General features: G+C 36.6%; 1 protein-coding gene across 1 annotated transcript; it reads left to right on the forward strand.

The window, feature by feature from the left end:
- Positions 1-13,439: 13,439 nt before the first annotated feature.
- hopx (HOP homeobox) lies at positions 13,440-19,452 on the forward strand. Its single transcript, XM_041989574.1, has 2 exons — positions 13,440-13,788; positions 19,152-19,452. The coding sequence occupies exons 1-2, from the start codon at positions 13,639-13,641 to the stop codon at positions 19,227-19,229; spliced, it is 228 nt and encodes a 75-aa protein (XP_041845508.1). The 5' UTR covers positions 13,440-13,638; the 3' UTR covers positions 19,230-19,452.
- Positions 19,453-20,224: the final 772 nt, after the last annotated feature.

Here is a 20,224-nt window from a genome sequence, read left to right on the forward strand (position 1 = left end):
GATACTTTTTCTTTTTCAGACCATTCTCTGTAAACCCTAGAAAAGTGTGAAAATCCCAGTAGATCAGCAGTTTCTGAAATACCCAGACCAGACCATCTGGCATCAACAAATCCCCTTTCTTCCTCATAATCATCTTCCTGATGCTCATTTCAAACTTCAGTTTGTCTTGATCATGTCTACATGATTTAATGCATTAAGTTGCTATATGATTGGCTGATTAGCTATTTTTGTTTTACAAGCAGATGAACAGGTGTACCTAATAAAGTGGCTGGTGAGCATACATAACACCCAAAAGGAAGGAAGAGAAAGGAGATCCTGCATCTTTAAATATGGAATGCTGACTCAGCTCTTTTAAGGCATAAAAAGATTATTTTCATTGGTTAAAAACTTAATGAACAGATATGAATCACTGGCATTTAATCAATATAAAGAAGGAAACTTCCAGATATCCTGTTAGAGATTTCTATTGATTCACTCTGAATTTAACCTCTGTGGTTTTTCTGCATGTGGTTCAAGTTGAAGATTCTTTTGAGGAGGAATTCTTGTCCAAATAAACTCAGCTGGACTCCTTTTTCCTTCTTCCTGATGGTTAAAAAGCTCAACGGCTGGCCTGCAGTGGGCCGACATGTTGTTGCGTCCAGCTGAACAAACAAGACTGTTTGTTCGTCACAAAGAGGCGCAGCAGTACAAAGACGTGTTGACAGCCGAACACATTAATGATCCTTTAACAGACAGGTGTTATGAAGCTAGGCTTTTCTTTGCACACATTGTAATGCCGACCTCTGGGATTCAGTCATGAGTAATGAAGTCCCTAATTAAATCTTCAGAAAAAAGACAAAGACAAAACATGCACCGTCATTAGAGTAAGCAACATATCCAAGTCTCAGCCCTCAGATAGAGGACCACAGGGATAAAAACATGGCACATGAGGTTCTAATCTGGCCTCAGACTGAAATATTTTCCCTAAGTGACTACAAAAAGAACTTTTCTCCTTATTTTGACTTCTGGCCATGACTATCTGAGGTATATCCGGTGCAACAAGAGCCCATTGTTTGCGTACAAGACGAACACAGAAAGAGCTTTTTAGTGAAGCCAAGATTATGCTCCCAAGTAGAAGTCCCAGAGTCTGCATAGCTACATATTCCGGGTAGATAACCTCAGAGTGCACGAGACCGGAGCCGTTTGTGTGTGACTATCTGGTTTTGATTTCACTCGAAGAGGTGCAGCCCTCAGCAGCCAATTAAAATAAAGAGTAAACAAACAGAAATACAACTCCAACGCTGTTCCCTTAGACATAAATGTTCTTTCTGTTTTACCATTGGGAACATTGCTGTAGGTTTCACTGTCACAAGGTCAGCTTGATGTCTTCAAGTGTAGCACGTGTGAAACATCTGGTTATAGAAGATAAAGACACCACAGTAGCTTTATAGACAGTCTAAAAAGAATTTGTTAGTTTTATTCAAATTTAAGGCATATTTACCCTTTCTGACATTCACCTTGAGTTTTCTTGCAGTTTTAATGTTTTTTAATTAAATATTTGTCCACTTTGATGATGCACCACATCTTCTGAGCTTTAGTTAAGGTAAAAAACTTTTAAGGCCAGTAGTGAGTAACTATAACTAAAGTTAGTATAGTTGATGTTACAATAATGGCCTTCAAAGTATAATTTGGTGAAATTACAAAGTGCCAGAAAATAGGGAAACAATGTTCAAGTATGCTCAATTTTAACTTAAGTGCAGTACTAAAGTACATATCTACATTTTAGTGCTGATAAATTCAATAGATGCAAATCGAAATCTGACACAGGCCTGCTGAAATAACCATGGACCTCCTGGAAAAAACAAACAACAAAAAAAGCATTACATTGTTGGTAAGATAAATATTTCTCTACAATTCAAACATCCACATCTACATTTATATCAACTGTTAATATACTCTTTTTACATCTTTGACATGGAGAACCAAACATCAGTTTTTTTTTTTACCTAAAGCATCTGAAATATGGATTCATCTGACTTCATGTCCACTGTCTTTCTGTCCATCTGGGATGGTGTCCAGAGAACTCAGTGCTGTTTTCCTTTACAGATTTGATATATGGTGATCATATATTCAGGTTACATTTCTGGACAAAGCAGTGAACTTTGTTGAGTGAAAATGGTTTTCCAAAGTTTCTCTCAGTCTTTGGCTTCTAATCTGAGGATTCAAATGCTACTCACATCCAGCAGCGGTTTCTGCCCTTGGCGTTATGAACAGAGATTTTCCCATAATTGTCTCTGTAATGCTGAAAGAAAGACCAGTGATCGTTTTTTTTCTTTCTTTTTTTTTAATCTGACTGACGATTTTCTTGACTTTAGTACAAAGTGGTGAGCCACAACACGTCTTTGCTTAGAAAGTTTAAGCCTGTGGTAGATGGTTCTTTTATACCCAATCTTGACACCCTCACCTGTCAATAATTAATGTGCTGATTAGAGAGTAATCCACAAGGTGTTACTAATATATTCCATATTTTTGTCTTTTGTTGCCTCTCTCTCTCTCTCTCTCTCTCTCTCTCTCTCTCTCTCTCTCTCTCTTTAGTGTCTTGCTAGCATCAAAATCTCGATTTGTTCACATTTTCTAATTACAATGAGGTTATTCAGTAAGAATCAAGTTTTTCCTTTTATAGTAGGGTTTTCTAGAAATGGGGTTTATATTAGTTCATTTCCCAAATCAGAAGAATCTCACTGACAATTTGCTCCTTTTCAGATCTGCATGAATGGACTGCTTTGATTCAGATGAGTTGTTTATAAAAAGGTGGCATTTATTCGGTCTTACCCTACAGACTGTTGTACTTGGCCAACATCGTTAGTGGTGTTTGAGACTCAACCCAATCCCCAGCGTCGTTACCTACTGAGGGCTTCCAGTGTTTGACATGGAATGCACAAAACCACTCAGTTACATAAGAAATCTTGCTTTTATACGTCCTCAAATGCAGCTCCTTGGAGCCTTCTGTTTTACTCTGTGTTGGTTGGACCTCCAGACTGACTCAGGAAGTCGTTTCCTGCTGTCAAGTCATGGCTTCCCTTTCTGACAGTTTGAAATATAGAATATTTCATGAACAAATGTTCAGAGAATCTGTGAGGTGTGAAAAAAAGACCAGACCTAATCCTTTAAATATGTTCAAAACAACCTTCCAGAAAAAGGCTTAAGATAAACAAATATGAAATAAATGATCAATTCTTTCTTTCTTTAATCCATACATCCTTCTTCTTTAGGTTGGGCTGTTTTTTATATGTCTGAACCAGAGTTAAAACCTTCTCATACAATATGACTCACATTTTTTTAACTGATCATTTGGCTGATCTTTAGTATCCTTGTCATGTATGTAACAAGGTTATTTTACTGCATGCATCAGATAAATATTTACATCTTAAAACTCAATTTTGACTGAAAATAAGCACCTCGAATTATTGATTTCTGTTTAATGATTCATTGTGGGCACTTAATAAGTAAGCGGCCATTTTTCCTTCTTTCCCAGCTCATTGTGAATAAGATTCTTTATTCCCAGATGTTTTTGTTTGACAGAGTAGTTGAGAGGATGGGAGCTTCCTTATGTAATGTCCATGTGCTGAATGTGATCCCTGGCCAGAAAATGAACACTGTCCTCCAGGCGTCAGAAATGACCTGCAGCCTCGCTGTAATGAAAACAAGGCTGCATGAATTATGGTAAAGACTGAGGACATGGCTGCTGAGACGACCACAGATCTGTTTTCACCATTTTCCGCAGAGCCCAGAGATTTATTAATAGAAACCTGTAGCACATGTCTGATCCTTCATGGACTTACAGTCTCGTGAGGAAGATGAGGCTCTTTTTCAAAACACTAATTCAGTGTTTGGCTTGGATTTACCCGACTTTTCCTTTTCTTCCTGGTCAGTACTTAAACATCCTCCTTGTGAGTAGCTTCAAATGTCCACAATAGCTGAATGAATAATTAATATTTAAAAGCAATTAATCTTAGCTTTAAATGTTACTGTAAAAATTAAATATAAGATAGGTTAATATATTATTAAGACATCTACACTAAAAACTAAAGGAGACATAAAATAAAAAGCGTCCCTCCTTAATATTCACAGAATCCAGCCATCATGACTGGTACATATGCTATGTTCTCTGTTTTATTTTAAACAGTTGTTTCTACCAAACCTACTGTGACTCCCTACTGAAACTTGTGTCATCATGTTCTGCCTCATCTGCAGAGTATTAATAGAGATGAAAACAGCACATGGATGATCTCCCACTGACTCATCACATATGAACAGGCTGTTGTGGTGAAGATAATTCAGACATTCAGCCTTGAAAACATAAATTGTAGAAAAAAAATGTATAAGTACAAGAAGCTTTTATGGAAATGTTGTAAAAAGTATAGCACCACATATAATATGGATTTTGTCGAACTAGAACTACTAGAACCACTTTCTGAAGTTAATTTTCAATCTAATTAGTTTTATATTTGGTATAACTCTTTCCTGCTTTAGACATAGATTTTTCACCTCTATCTCTTTCTTCCACTTTTGCCAAAGTAGCTGAACATTTTTTAAAAAATGTATAAGATCTTCAGCCTCACCAAGTTGGAAGTTTGTCCTGAAAAACTACATATTGTTGTGCAACTCTGTCATTTCAGCGCTCCACCTCTTCTATTTGTACACTACCGTTCAAAAGTTTGGGGTCACTGTGCCATGGGATTCAATAGGGAAGTGACCCCAAACTTTTGAACGGTAGTGTATATGTATCATGTCAGTTCTTATAAATAACTAATGAAGCCATTCAAGGACTAGCCTGATAACAATGGCAAATCATGCCGACTGTTTCTCAACATTAGAAGTCCTTTGTGGTTGTGGGAGTTGTAATTTTGCTTATCATTATTTAATCAGTCCCCTCACATCATGACATCAGCCTCTGACTCAGCAGTAAACAGCTGTGTATCCAGATGAGCGTCTGTACAAAGTTCATTCTGACTGTGACAAATAACAGAAGCTCCTGTGATGAGCATTTTCATCACAGGCTTTGACGAGTGTGTCTGTCATTAGGTGTAAAAACAACTCTATTTCACCCCGCAGACATGTAGTAATCTGTCTCGCCTATAGACTGAGAGGAGGGAATTCCATGTCTCCCTCCAGGAATGTCGGACAGGATCAGCTTTTGCCAGAAGTACAATTACATCGAGGTAGTTTGATTCACTCTGAGGAAGCAGAAAGCAGCTTCCTACTGCATTTTTTAGTGCAATCAACATACACTTAGCATCTTTTGGAAGAGTTAACTTACAATTATCTCACAAGTATGCCAATGTAAAGACTGGACCATGCATATGGAATTCTTAAACCTACCATCACAGTATTCCCTCTAACAGTGACAGGAATTATGACAAAGCTCGTGTTCTGCAAAAGCCCAGCATCTATGGTTAATTTATAACCTTTCTCTTGTACGTAAGTAGATTTATTTATACGGACCATTTCAAGAACAACTGCCACAACAAAAGACAATAGATACAAAAAAAGCTCAAATAAGTTAAATGAGAAACAGTCTACCAAAATAGTAATAAATGGGTCTTGAGTTAATTTTTAAAGGTGTTCATGGTGTTTACAGATCTAAGGTCCCATCGGAGAGGCTTCCAAAATTTAGAGACAACAATCTCAAACCCCTAAACTCCATTAGTTCTGAGCTGAGGGGCAAATAATAACGCCGTATCAGAGGATCTCTGAATTCTGCTGATGCTGTAGGTTTTGAGTAAGTCTTCTAGATACAGACCATACAAAGCTCTAAACATAAGGACAAGGATTTTAAACTTGATTCTCACCCTAAGCTAGTGAAAGGAAATCGGAGTGGGAGCTGTATGAGACCTCCTGGATGTCTTGGTTAGGAGCTTAGCAGGTGGATCCTGGACGATTTGTCTGTGGTGAGATGCATCACACAGATCAGTAATAATAAATAAATTTCCATGTGGGATTACAACATGGTCCCCTCCATATTTTTGGGTCAATTTCCTCATTAGATCATCTTATTTTATACTTCTGAATTATGTATAGTGTCTGAACATGTGAACATAAAAGTGATCCGAACAGTAACAACTGTCACTTTAAGTCATTGGTCTGGTCATGTTACAGATTATTAGTGACATTTGTGGTTGTGCAAAACGTGATTACAGATGAATACTTAATAAAAGAGCAAAGCCTAATATAAATGTTCACATTTACAAACCATTTGTCACATTAGTTGTTTTATAGGCTGTGTTCAAGTGGAAAATCAAAAGCCATATTTCAACCAAGTCTTAACCATGACACAAAGGATGAAAAGATGAAAAAACATCCACTTTTTAGCAACAAAAGTTTGCTAAGTGTAATCATACAAAACAAAACACTACTTTATAAAGACCATATGATAAGGTAAATCTGGTACTGTGCCCATTTTTCCTTGCAAAACAGCACATGGCCACTTGATTGGATTAATCTGTGTACACATGCAGTTTTAATGTGTGTTGAATCCATCTGGCATTGGTTATGTAAACTTAACTCAAACGGGTGAGTCTGAGATCTTTCCCTTTGTGACCTCACGAAGGGAAATAACCACTACACCCGGTAGTGGATACTGCCATTGAGCCTACCCGCGACTAGCTGAGCCTGCCCTCTAAAATCACCAAGTGGGCGCCATTGAAAGCCAGATCCTCTCCCAGGGGGCAGCGTGGACAGGCACCACTCATGAACATTTAAAGGTTTGGACACAGAAACATCCCATTCTCATTAGAGCTCACAAGAGGCACATGGCTGAAATTAAGGACCAAGGCTGAATTTGGGGTAATACACTTTGAAAACAATGTTGTTGGACCTCTGACAACCATATGAAATTATTAAAAAAAATGTATAATATGGGACCTTTAAGGTTGTCGGGTATGAATACATTGACTAGCCAGTCCTACATGTGTGATGAGTTGAGTGGGGGCATTTCTTTTAAACAAAGTAGATAAAAAAAGATGCAGATAAAACCAACAGCTTGCCGTAATCAGTGACACTGGACTGAAAACAGGACAGTGTTGTCGTCTTATCTGCTAGACAAAATGACTGCATATAAAAATTAGAAACAGATTATCTTTTAGACTGCTCTTAACACTTATGTAGTAATCTGATTATTTAGTAAATTTATTTTGTTTTATTTAAACTTTTTTTACATTGAGTTAACTGGTACTGTACTTATTAATTAAGTTATTGATTATTATTCATGGGAAACCTCTTATTGTTAAATTGGTAAGAGAGAGTCATACTTACGTAAGCCTGGGTTTAGTTTTATACTTTGGGATGTCCCTTTAGCCGTGGTGTTTATTGGAAGAAAAAGGAGGGTATTCTGGGAATTACTCCTTTATCATAATGGGCTGGAAGGCAAAAGGGTAACATGTATTTCACCACAAAGCGGAGTCGTGTTTGATAGTTGACTTTCTAACATTACATAAGGAAAAGCAGCACTGGACTTTGCCTTCACACCTTCAGGTTTTACTGCTGTATTCCCTCAGCTCTCTCTACGGGAAAACTTTTCTCGAACTAAACTTTCATACATCAGTTTCATATAGTTTAGATTTCAAGACTCAGAAATCTGGTTTCACAGATAACTCCTGCAGAAGCTGGAAATAAGAGGTCATGACTTGTGATATTTTTACTCTGGTCAGCCTCTTGGCCATTCATCCTTATCATGTTGGTTTTCTATTTTTAAGTCTTTGTTGTCCAGCACATTATTATTTACACTGGTGTTCATCACCAAATGAAACTTATCCTGTTTATATATATACACACACACGCACACATATACATATATATATATATATATATATATATATATATATATATATATATATATATATATATATATATAGATAGATAGATAGATAGATAGATAGATAGATAGATAGATAGATAGATAGATAGATAGATAGATAGATATATATACACTACTGTTCAAAAGTTTGGGGTCACTTTGCCATAGGATTCAATAGGTAAGTGACCCCAAACCTTTGAACGGTAGTATATATATATATATATATATATATATATATACAACTTAGAATGAATTTTCTGTCAGTTTTACTCAAGAGAAAAGGCTGTAAAGCTGTTCGCATAGAGTTTTTATTCTCCTTATAAACACATGAATTTTTCATTTTTCAAGTAGGCTACATTATTATTGTTTAATGGAACTGGTGACTCTTATAATAATTATTATAATGTTTCACATGTATCACTTTAGGTCTTGTTGAAGTTAGTCAAATGGATTTAAATTCTTGTATTTGTTGTATCAGAGTTTTAATTTTCCCACCTCTGTGCCAACAGTTATATTAAAATAAGAAATTGTAAAACTTAGATTAAATTGTATATTGTAATTTCTTCAACAGAAAGTTGATTAACTCAAATAAAAGTAAACGAACAAAAAAAGATGCCCTTCTTTCAAATCAGATTAAATTAATATAAACATATGGTAAACTATATTAGTACAAAGAATGAAAAGTGTGGATAATCTTTCTGTATTACAAAACCTTGTTGACGTCGACTGCCAATAAAATCTACAATGTCTTCCTTAAACTACTGCCACCGATCATTTGGATCATTTTTCATTTGTTCATTAGATTATTTTCCAATTGTCCCTAACAAATCTAATAATTTGTGATAATTTCCTTCCATGAATATAAACTTTTAATCAAAAAGTATGTTTGTAAAGCAGACTCGTGCACCTTATTTCCTTCTTATTTTAGCTTAAACAACCTTGTATTTTTAGAGGTTAGTAGTAGCATTTATAGACTTGGACAAACAGTGAGCAAAATAGTTCTCCTTTTTATGATTTACAAACACAACAGAACAGATATTCCCAGTTACAGGCACCTACACTGAACTTTGGATCTCATACAGAAAGGATTTAACTTTATCACTTAACAGACCTGAATTTTCACCAGCAGCCAATCAGCTCTGGTAGTGACATTTCCACAGAACTCTGCACTGTTTGTCTACTGTAAATCGACAGCTTTGTTATCTGCTCTGTGTTCTTGTTAAATGCTGTTATCAAGTTTTATTACACTGAATCCGCTGCTTACACATTTAATGGCTGTCTCATGAAAGAGCAGCTTGGATACATTTTGAATATACCATATTTTAAATTTTCAGTATGGTGTTTTTACCTCTACTATTTGGTTCATATTAGGTTTTGCATTTTTCTTTGCCATGTTTTTATGATTATGGTATTTTATGATGTCTATATTGTAGATTCAATGCAACAAATATACCTCACCAAAAGGAGAAAATGTATCTAAATATTTATGCATACCCCTGTGAATATAATAGTTTTAAGAAAAAAAAAAGAGTAATCAACGGGTTTGTACAAATGCTATTAAAAGTGCACACATTTTCACCAGTTTTATACCACAAATTAATTAATGTCAATCTAAACTCCTCCACATACACACATTTTATTTTCGATAAACTGCAGAGACAACACTCACAGTTGCATTAGCTTAAACATGCTAGCATCTGTGATCAAAGCTAGCATATAGCTGCAGCAACAGCTTTCAATTTACAAACTAATTAAAACACTTTAAGGCATGAATGTTTATGTGTTCATTAAAAATTGACAGAATCTGATCTCAGAAACCATCTACAAATCCAGAAGTTTGCCTTTGAGAGCTACTAAGGTAAGGCTAACCTGCATGCTAACTTTAAGTTAGCCCAGATTATCATCTGAAAGGGAACTAAGTGACATTTGATGTGTTTTGATTTAACTAGTAAGACTCAACAAGGTGTCAAGAATCAGGAATTATTCGAAGCCCTGAAGAAGTAAGATGGATCTAGAACATGGCAGCAATTATTGTTCTAGTAAAATAATTTCCAACCAGAAGAAGAACAGCTAAGACTGCCTTAATTTTCACTGCTAGCTTGGAATATTTTTTTATCCATGTGCAGGAAAATTAAATAAATTGACTAATTAATAATAGAGGTGTGTCCATAGACAAAAATTACAACAATATATTTTAAAATTGTTCAAGATAAATAAAAAGTACATTTTTATGCTACCTTTTCATTTAAAAGTTTGTTTTACTACCTTTTTTTTTATCTTTCTTTCCTTTTTACTTAATACTTTGCCTTATGACCTGTGTGCAGTCATATATCAACATTTCTTTCCTTGCATCCATAAGCCTGTGATTGTCATAATTTTAAGAAAAGAATATGCAATAAAAGTAAACAATGACCCTATAACAGAAACTTGGTAGTTCGTATAAATGCTATTAAAAGTGCACACATATTTCACCAGTTTTATACCACAAATTAATTAATTTCAATCTAAACTCCTCCACATGCACCAGCACATTTTATTTTCCACTTTGGGGCTTTTTCTGATCATTGGTTCAGATAATGTTTTAACAGTAAACAATTATCACTAAAACCCTTCTGGGTCTTGTATTCTCTTATTATGTAAATTTATTCATAATCACTCTGCAGTTAAAAATGCACACATATCCAAACATGTTTTCCTCCAAACACTTTAAAAAACCAGTGTTTCAGCACTACTCACATCCTTATGGCTTAAACATGTCTCAAACTTTATTTTGTTCATGGTTTTTCTGTACTCTGTGTCACAAGTGAAAAGACTGCCTGGATTTTGTGCAGAAGGAAATACAGTGGGCTTTGCAGTCACTTAAAAGGAGTTTTTTTGGTGAGTGTACCACATAATTATGGGTCTAATCAAAACCCAAAAATAGCATCACAAGAAATTAAACATGTGCATGTGTTGTGGATAAGGGAGAATGCTCGAGCCACTATATGCTGTTTCTGTCAAGTGAAATATAACAAGCTAGCTGTGATGGTTTCCCTGAAGGAAAAACACAAGTCTTTCAAGTTGATAAAAGTGAACCTTGAAAGTGCTGCGTCATTAAGGTACAACAGTGTAAACAACAGCGTATCACTGATACGAAAGGAAAGTCTTCCCCTTGAATGTGTGTGTTAGGAATGTCCTATTTTTTGTAGGCAAGTTCAGTATTATGAACAGAAAATACTTTAGATTTAGATTAAATTTACATTAAAGACGAGACATATATCTGTTTATACAAGCCTTTCCAAAGTTCATAGCTAATTTTATTTATTTATTTCCATAAACTGAGATAAACTTTATAGTGATGAGGTCGTCCAGTCTCAGCTTTTTTGAAAATTATATTGAAAACATGGCTGGAAAGAAGATGATGATCATGCTACACCAAAGATGGCAGATTTTTTATCCTTTGCTTCTCACTCCAAGATTGTCTCACTTTTTATATTTTGTTTTTAATGTTAAATTATGCTTCTTTATTCTGTAAAGCGCTTTGAATCAACCTGTCGTTGAATTGTGCTATACAAATAAACTTGCCTTGCCTAAACACTGACTTGGGCTATGATTAATGTCACACTACTTGACAATATTAATGAAAACTTTACAGGAGCATAATTTGAGCAGTAATCATTAAACTTTACAGCTGAACTGAAGATTGAACAACATGATGCCTATGATATATTTATTAATAATGCAAATGCAGATTTATGAAAACGTGTTTTACAATCCTCCAACTGGCTATCATCGTTTTGATCCCAGAAAAAGATAAAGTAGCTCAAAGAAAAGTGGCAGCTTCTGGCCCTTATTTGTGGGGCCCTAATTCAAGAGAACTGCCAAAACCTTGACCAGTCAAATGGTATTAGACCACCACTGAGCATCTGGTCCATTTAGTAGTGATAGACACAAAATCAGACATGATCAGTCAGGGCAATTTGTTGTCACTTGCCACGTTAACAGATAAACATATTTCAACTTTTCATCACAAGCTGCTTCAGCAAAGCTGATCAGTGGCCACACATTTCATCATCCCATTCAAAGTTAATGAGAAGTGAAACAAGCCTTAAACAGATGTGTGTGAATCCTGGCCTGGAAATGTATTTCCACATACTGTATATCCTGTGTTTGTTTGCAGCACGGATGTGAACTTCCTAAAAAAATATGTTTTTGGATATCCAACGTCTTATATTGTCTACAATGACACAACTGCTTTTTTTGTGTGTGTATGTGTGTGTGTTGTGATCTTAATATTAACCAAAATCGAATCTGTTTCATTGACAGTATTCATTGTTATGTCCTGGAAAAACGGGTGTTCTTTATGGTCTGAATTCACTTGTATGGCCTCTTGGAATCATCTGGTACCAGAAGTAGTTCAACAGAAAACAATGTGTTAATATTCAGCTATAAATATAAAATTTACCAACCTCACCAAAATTGGACAATAGAAGATTGGAAAAACATTGGCTGGTCTGATGAGTCTTCAGCTGCTACATTCAGATGGAAGGGTCAGAATTTGGTGTGAACGACATAAAAGCATGGATCCATCCTGTCATGGTTCAGTCTGGTGATGGTGGAATGGTTTGAGGGACATTTTCTTAGCACACTGGGCCCCTTAGTATGAACTGTGCATGGTTTAAACACCATATCCTATACCTGAATATTGTTGCTGACCATCTCCATCCTTTTATAACCACAGTGTGGTATCTTTTCAGGCTACTTTCAGCAGGATAATGCACCATGTCACAAAGCTCAAATCATCTCCAACTGGTTTCTGGAACATGACAATGAGTTCATTGGACTCCACAGTCACCAGATCTCAATCCAACAGAGCAGGTTTGGGATGTGGTGGAATGGGAATTCTCATCGTGGGTATTCAGCCAACAAACCTGCAGCAACGGTCTAAGGACATCATGTTAATATAGAGCAAGATCTCTAAGGGATGTTTTCAACATTGTGTTGAATCTATGCCACAAAGAATGTCAGAGGAGACATGAGGTGAGAACCGTGTTTAATGCGAGCTGTTCGGTGTATGAAGGCTGAAATATGTTTATTTATTGTCTTAAACGATATGTTTTCTAGAAATAATAACTGCTTCAAACACCACTGTAAAAGCTACTGTTTGCAGTTGCTGGTGAATGTAGACCCCATACAGTGTTTGACTATATAGGCGATAAAAAAATCTCACCATACATTCAGACAACATTATAAAATGCCAAACACACTACGAAGTTGACCTTAAGTGACTAAACACCTCTAAATTTATAAAGAAAATAAGAAACATAAAATATCTATTTTGATTTTTAAAAACTTTAAACTTGTTCTGTATGAGTTGATCTTAAACTCTTGCCTCTATAAGTACTTAACTTACATGCCGTTAATTTCAGCTTGATTATGTAACAATCATGACCCGTTTATCAGCATGTTAACACTTCTCCTGAAACGTTGCTCCACGCAGTGCTGAAACTGGCACACTCAGATGTTTGTACCTCCTCCCTCCAGTTGTGTTTGGGGGAGGGCTCTAATGGTAGGACTGGCCCCCACGACACGCCTCTGTTGACAGTAGTAAAGTCTCCACACATCATCGTCCACTCTCACACACTGCTTTCCACTTCGCTCACACGCTCCAGCCAAGAGCCGCTCCACTGAGCGCCACCCATTTTGCGTCCAGCTGTGCGCACATCTGAGCCGCAACCAGGACTGAGGCTGAACCGGTTAAAACCGCGGCACTGACCGGAGATCAGGGTGGGGGAAATAAAACACACATAATTATTAATAGGAAGATGGCTTCTAAAGCGACAGAGTGTCTGAAACTGTCGGAGGATCAGATTAAAGTGCTGGAGGAAAATTTCAACAAAGTCAGCAAGCATCCGGACGGGACGACGCTCATGCTGATCGCCGCGGAGTGCGGACTGTCAGAGGAGGAGACAGAGGTGAGAACTGTGTTTAATGCGAGCTGTTCACTGTATGAAGGCTGAAATATGTTTATTTATTGTCTTAAACTATATGTTTTATAGAGATAAGAACTGCTTCAAACATCTCCACTGTAAAAGCTGCTGGTGCAGAATAAAGACTGTTATTTACTCTACCAACAATCCACCTTTGTAGGGACTCAGTGTCCCTGCTTGTATTGGTACACCATAATCTTCCATCAGGGCAACAAGCCTCTTGTTTGTCTTCAGACCGGATGTTTTATAACAAGAAACATGAAAACCACAGTGATTAAATTGTTAAATTCGTGTTAAAATAGAGCTGATATCTATTGAAATCCAGTTTTTAGTCACATTTAATGTTAATATTCTAATTGTAGATTCTCAATAAGTTTATTTTGAACAGAAAACATGTGTAAGTGCATTCAACTATGTCCTTGTAGAACCATCTGATAAAAACAAGTTACCTTAACTTTACGTTGCTGAGCACTTATTTTCTTTGTAGCCCTTTATCTTATCATTAAAAGATTGTTCTACTCTGACAATTAATATAGTACCTGCAGCACTTCAGTAATTGTAACAATCAGCATTTAGGTTTTACATAAATCACCAATGATTAAAGTAAATTAAAAAAACTAAACGTCACATGTTGGTGTTAGTGTTATGTGTGCGTTTTTCTGCAAAGCAAGACTTTGAATGTATATTATCCAACTTGGAGATATTCTGTCCTGACAGTGAGGTCTCAGGAGAGTCTTGTGGTGCTCACAGTGATCCTTTACAACTTGCACCAATAAGTGTGGTGAAATTCGACTAACCACAGAGGCAGTGTCGTTGGTGATCTGTTTTTCTCACTAAGTTGATCAGCGTGGGCGTGACTGTGGTGCTTTCGACTGCTTCATTAGCATCTGTTAGTTTATGAAAAATGATTCTTCCTTTTTTTCTGATTTGCAAATGATATACAAAACATGTGGAAACCTGGTTTCAGCCTCTCAAACATGAATAAATAATATATTATTTGATGCATTTATTGACTTGATAAATAAAAAAGAAATAAAAAGTATATTTTTGTTCTAATTTCTAACATTTCATGTACTAAACTTGCTAATCAGTAGTGAATTGTATTGCTAAAATGATCCTCAAACATGCTATAAGTATAACTTGATCCCCTTTATACTTTATCTGTACTCTATACTAAACTAGGCTTCTCTGATACTTCAGTACTGAAGTGTTTCTTTTCCAATGTGCAAGCATGAAAAATATCAGCCATGATTAAAACATTATGTCTGGATTTGATGAAAACTGTCAGTGTTATTATTTCTTCTTGTCAGACAGGTGCATTTTTGTTAGACATTAACCAAAGTAGGGAAATAGATGTTTGCTTACAGAAAACTCCACTTAACAAGTGAGATATTCAACTTTTATTACCAATTTCTCCCACATGTGTACACTCCCATCACCTCTATCTGAGGAATTCCTTTGGCCTACTGTAAAGTCTGGGCATCTGTCACGCCAGATGTGAAGCTTCAGAGCTCTGATAACAACACAAAGTGCACTGAAGCTAAACAGGCACCTCCGGTAGCATTCCTCTGATAAAGTAATCACTGTAAACGCATTCTGTAAAGTAATGCTGTCATCCTTGTTAAGTTTTACATTTGCAGGAGTGAATACTGGAGCTTTGATTTCAAAATAATAATGTCAACTTCCCTGTCCAGTATTTGTCAGGCAAACACTGTTCAGCTATAAAAGAAGGAGGTAAAAATTTTCATGGAAATTTAGTCATTTGACTTGACGCAGCATCACGTTCATTTTGTATGCAAATTTCAGCTTGTGGTTGTATTGGTATGGTCGACAGCTGGCTGGTGACAAATGGGAGAGACACATCTCTCCATGGCAACTCATCCACATGTTTTAACCAAACAATCACTACTGGGTGACACACAAGCTTCTCGCTGTTCTTGAGCAAACCAGTTCCACCAGATTTCTCTGAGCTGACGTTACATAAGCACAAAAATTCCCAAAGGTGACTATTTCTTGAAAAACAAAGTCACAGAAAGGATTTTCTTGCTAAATCAGCCATAGCTTGTTTTACACCTGTCCATATGCAGTTCGACAGACCTGACAGGCACTGCTGTCAGTGTTGGAACTGGGACTGAAGAGTCAGCATATATTTAAAAGAATATAAACTCAGCTCACTACTCAACAATCTGTTCCTTTTACTTCACCATACCTGTGATCATGTAAATACTAAAACCCCACGATTGAACTTTGGCAGATTTGGTCACTGAGTTGCCCTCTAATGACAACTAACTTAACACCAGTCTTGCATCCTGTCTGTTCTTTGAGCTCTCTCCACCGAGTAAAAGTCAATCTGATGTTGACTCTTGTTTTATCTCTTGCTTCGTCCAATAATGTCCTTTAGTTTCTTTGCTGAATCAGCCATGGTGCACGTTCAAAAAGGCCAGCATGTTTTAATCCAGTTTCCAGCGTGTGATGTGGTAAAGCGAAATGTTGCTGTAAAGTTATGTGCCAGTAAAAATAAATAAATAATAAAAAATTATGAAGTGCGGTTTCTCAGCCTCGGGACACAGCTGGGAATGTACATAACAAATGCCACTGTGCCATCAAAATGATTTATAAAGTCAGAAGAGATCCTACAGCAAGAATTCCAGCGAACCTAAAAGAGCTGCAAAAACCTGAAAAGTTCAAAGCAACAATGTCCTTTCTGGGCTTCTGTAGTAACATGGCGGAACTGTGTGGAATTCACCATTCAGATTCAAAATCTTTTGATAGACTATACTCACTCTACAGTAATAAAAACGATTATTTTCACAAGTTGCTGAGGATTTGGTATCCAAACTAAACCAATATAATTATATCAGTGCCATGATATTAGAAAGTTCTAATTATCTGCTTGCAAAGGTTATAACCCATCCTTTCACATGTTTCCATTCGCTGTATACAAAGGAGGGGAGAAGCTGGGCTGAGCTGAGAATTCCCGGTCCAAACATGATGAGGTAAAGGTCTAGCCTCTCATTAAAAGACCTGACTTAACTTAAGCTGTTTTCTTTTTCTTACCGCTACCCCTTCTATCAAGAGTTTTTTTATATTTGTTAACAAAGTATTCATTGCAGAAGGTTAAGCTGAAAGAAACCAACTTGACCACCACTCCCTGTTTCACATGAATAATATTTAAAACATGCTCTGGCCTCTCTGTGGTGTGTTTGAGCCCCAGCCACAGAGCATTTTATTTGTGTTCAGTGCTGCTGCGTCAGAGTCAAGTTTGAAAGACTTTCTTATGTAATCCACTGCAATTCAATAGGAAAAAGAATGACATAAACACTGTTGAATGGGTCACCAGGATTATGAATCTACTCATTATTGTTCAGAAATTGCTTGCATATTTTGTTTTTATGAGTAATTTCAAAGGGCTTTTGTATTTATAAAAGGACAATGTGGAAACAACAAAACTTGCATGTGATCTTTCACTGGGAAAAAGATGCAGCATAAGCAGCTACAGTCAGACTGGTTCTTGAACTGATTTAGTCTCTGCATTTTTAAACGCAAGCCCAGATGACTCCAGATGAGAATCTCATGTGTTTTCAGTACAATTTTGTGGAAAACGTCTCTCCTGGCAGTCGCACCACTGAAATAACCAGCCTCAGTCTTGTGTCAGAGGGCTGAATCCCTCCCTTTCCCCTTGGCGTTATCGAGATTGCGTCAGTGCTGTTGTGAATCCCTTGACAACATGAACCCAATACAGCAATGCAACAGGTCACGAGTGTGTGTCGAGACTCTCAGTGCAGTCATCTTCTGGTTAGAGTTTAGTGGCAGTTATTGCGTGAGCTGTCAGTGTGGAGGGCTAGTGCAGGGAACTGGTTTTTGAGAAACAAACCAGTCATTGCCTGCATTCTCTTAAAATCAGATGGAAGCAGTTTTCAGTGGTTTTCCTTATAAAACCAAGCATCAAGGTCACTGTTGTGAGTCAGTAACCACATTTACAAGCAGCAGAAAATGTGACTGTGATGTGATTGTGGAGATAATTAGAATTAAGCAGAGGCATAGCTGCCAATTTCTTACACTTCATCAGATTTTATACTTTAGGAGTCTGTGTACCGTGGTAAACAGAAATATGCAAAATGCTTTACATTGCTTAACTTGACAAAATGCATTAATTTCTTGAAGCCAAGCTAAACCTTATATGTATCTCATATGGTATAATACTTTCTGTGATACCCAGCAGACGAAGATCACAGATTTGTCAGTGCCCAATAAATAAGCTAATTATAAGCCAAACATTAAGCAATATACCAATTGCATTTTTATTGAAGGATTAATTCAAGAACATATTAAAAAATCAAATCAAATATTAAGGTTAGCTTATGTTTAAAGATGCTACAAACATACCTACAATAGACCATAGCGCAAAAGTAGAATGCTAAGTATTAGTGTGCATAAACTTGTTAAAAGTAATGTAGGCTAATTAAGCAACATTACATGCTACTCGTGAGCATACTCTAAACTGAACAGATAGTATGAACCCTGATAATAAGAATTATTCTTAGCCTGTTTTGATGTGCATTTTTACACGCTAACTTAGCATGCTACATTTTTAATTGCTAAATGTTAGCATATGCTAAAAAAAATGTAAGTGTATATTTGTAAAATAAACAGAAACTGTAAATGCTTTATGTCAACACAGTATATTGAATTGTAAACCTAATAATTTACTTGCTAATGCGAGGATGCTCACTGTGAATGTATGTCTCAGATTTGTAGCTGTTAACATTGCTAGCTTAATTTGTCAAAATAGAAATGTTCTGTGCTAAAGTTTAGCCTTTAATGTTAAATATACCAAATAGTAACTTGTTAAAATCAGCTAGTTGCATGTCCAGACCAGTTTGTTTTACTATACTTTATTACACAGTCTCTGATCTCACACTGACAAAAAATATGAATATATATTAATCTATTAATTAAATGTGCCAAAGCAGTATTTTAAACACCAGCTTCAAGATTCTTATATTGCCATACTTTGTGTATCTCATGTCCTTATACTAAAACACTCAAACACGCCTATCAGGTTTTCTATTTGAGAATCAGCTATTTAGCACCAGTTATTGTCTACATGTAAACATAGCCAGAGGCCTGTGGATGAAAATTCAGTCCACAAACCTGACAACACGAGAAGTCCACCTGTGTCTTCTCAGGAATATTCATGTCATGACCTGATATATCTGGGACAGATGGAAATCACGTCACCACTCTCATGTTTCAGGCTCAGCAGCAGCACATTTCCAAATAAAATCTACCACCTGTTTTTAACTGATCTTTGTGTATTTTGTTTACTGTTTTTTTTTTTTCCACAGAAATGGTTCAAGCTACGAAATGCAAAGTGGAGGCAGTCAGAGGGTCTTCCAGCTGAACTGGGATCAGTGTTGGACTAAGATCTTTTGACCCCATCTGGATGTACAAAGCTCTTTGCTGACCTTATTCCTCCTTGATGGACTAACTTTCCCTCCTTGTCCATTCCCTCTCCATCTGTCCATCCCTCTGTTTTGTTTCTATGAAGCTATTTTGTCTTGCAGAATGTGAAGGTGTTTGTGTATTGTTACCAAATGTAACCACCATGTTTATAGAAATAAACATATATTGTTATTGTAAGTTAAACTGATTTGGGTTTGTTTTGTAGCTACTGTACATATGGGGTTCAGATTTGCACAGGAAGCAGCCTTACACAATAGAGGGTCGTGTTTAAGAGAGGAAGGAGGTAGGTCTACTGCTTTTGTTTTCAATGCTTTGTTTACATGTAGGTCTGTCAGCAGGGAACAGAGCTGGACTCCAGGCTGTTCACATGTCTATAAATGATGTAAGGAAGCACAAGCACAACAATAGATGCTGCTGGAATCAGCTGCCACTATCCAGAAACTTCTGGGGCTGAATTTGGAACAATTCCAGGGGTACAGCGAGGGAGGGGTGGATACAGCCAAACTGAATGGCATTGTGGGCTAAACTACTGGCAGGTGATGTCATTTCATTGTCCCTTTTTTCCCCATGACTGAGCACTGTAAAAGGGTGGGATCTCACCAGAAAAGTAAAGCTTCAAGCCTTAAAAGTAATCACTATAAAGGTCAAGGCTGAAAATATTCTACATTGTTACTGTCAGTAAATTGCAGAACAAGGCTAAAACCCCTGTCCTTTGTGACATAAAGCTCTGTTTTGTTTGAAACCACAAAGATGAGCCACAATGTTGCACCGTTGACCAAATACCAACTAGGTCACTGAATGTGTTCTGATCCAAACTAATAGTACCTGAAATGGACTGTGTTCTATTATATTTTGAGGCTATTGCAAACAAGTACGTCTAAAGAAGAAAGAAGAGATAATGGAGCCTTTTGATGGGTTTTGTTTAAATTGTGGCACACAGATTGTTAGAGGTTTT

The sequence above is a fragment of the Melanotaenia boesemani genome, chromosome 7, assembly GCF_017639745.1.
Source record: "Melanotaenia boesemani isolate fMelBoe1 chromosome 7, fMelBoe1.pri, whole genome shotgun sequence".
NCBI classification, from domain to species: domain Eukaryota; kingdom Metazoa; phylum Chordata; class Actinopteri; order Atheriniformes; family Melanotaeniidae; genus Melanotaenia; species Melanotaenia boesemani.

Bases quoted from the DNA above. Each gene is read 5' to 3' on its own strand.
- hopx (XM_041989574.1), top strand. From the start codon at position 13,639: ATGGCTTCTAAAGCGACAGAGTGTCTGAAACTGTCGGAGGATCAGATT. The intron at 13,789-19,151 runs GTGAGAACTGTG...TTTTTTCCACAG, and splicing joins TGTCAGAGGAGGAGACAGAG to AAATGGTTCAAGCTACGAAA.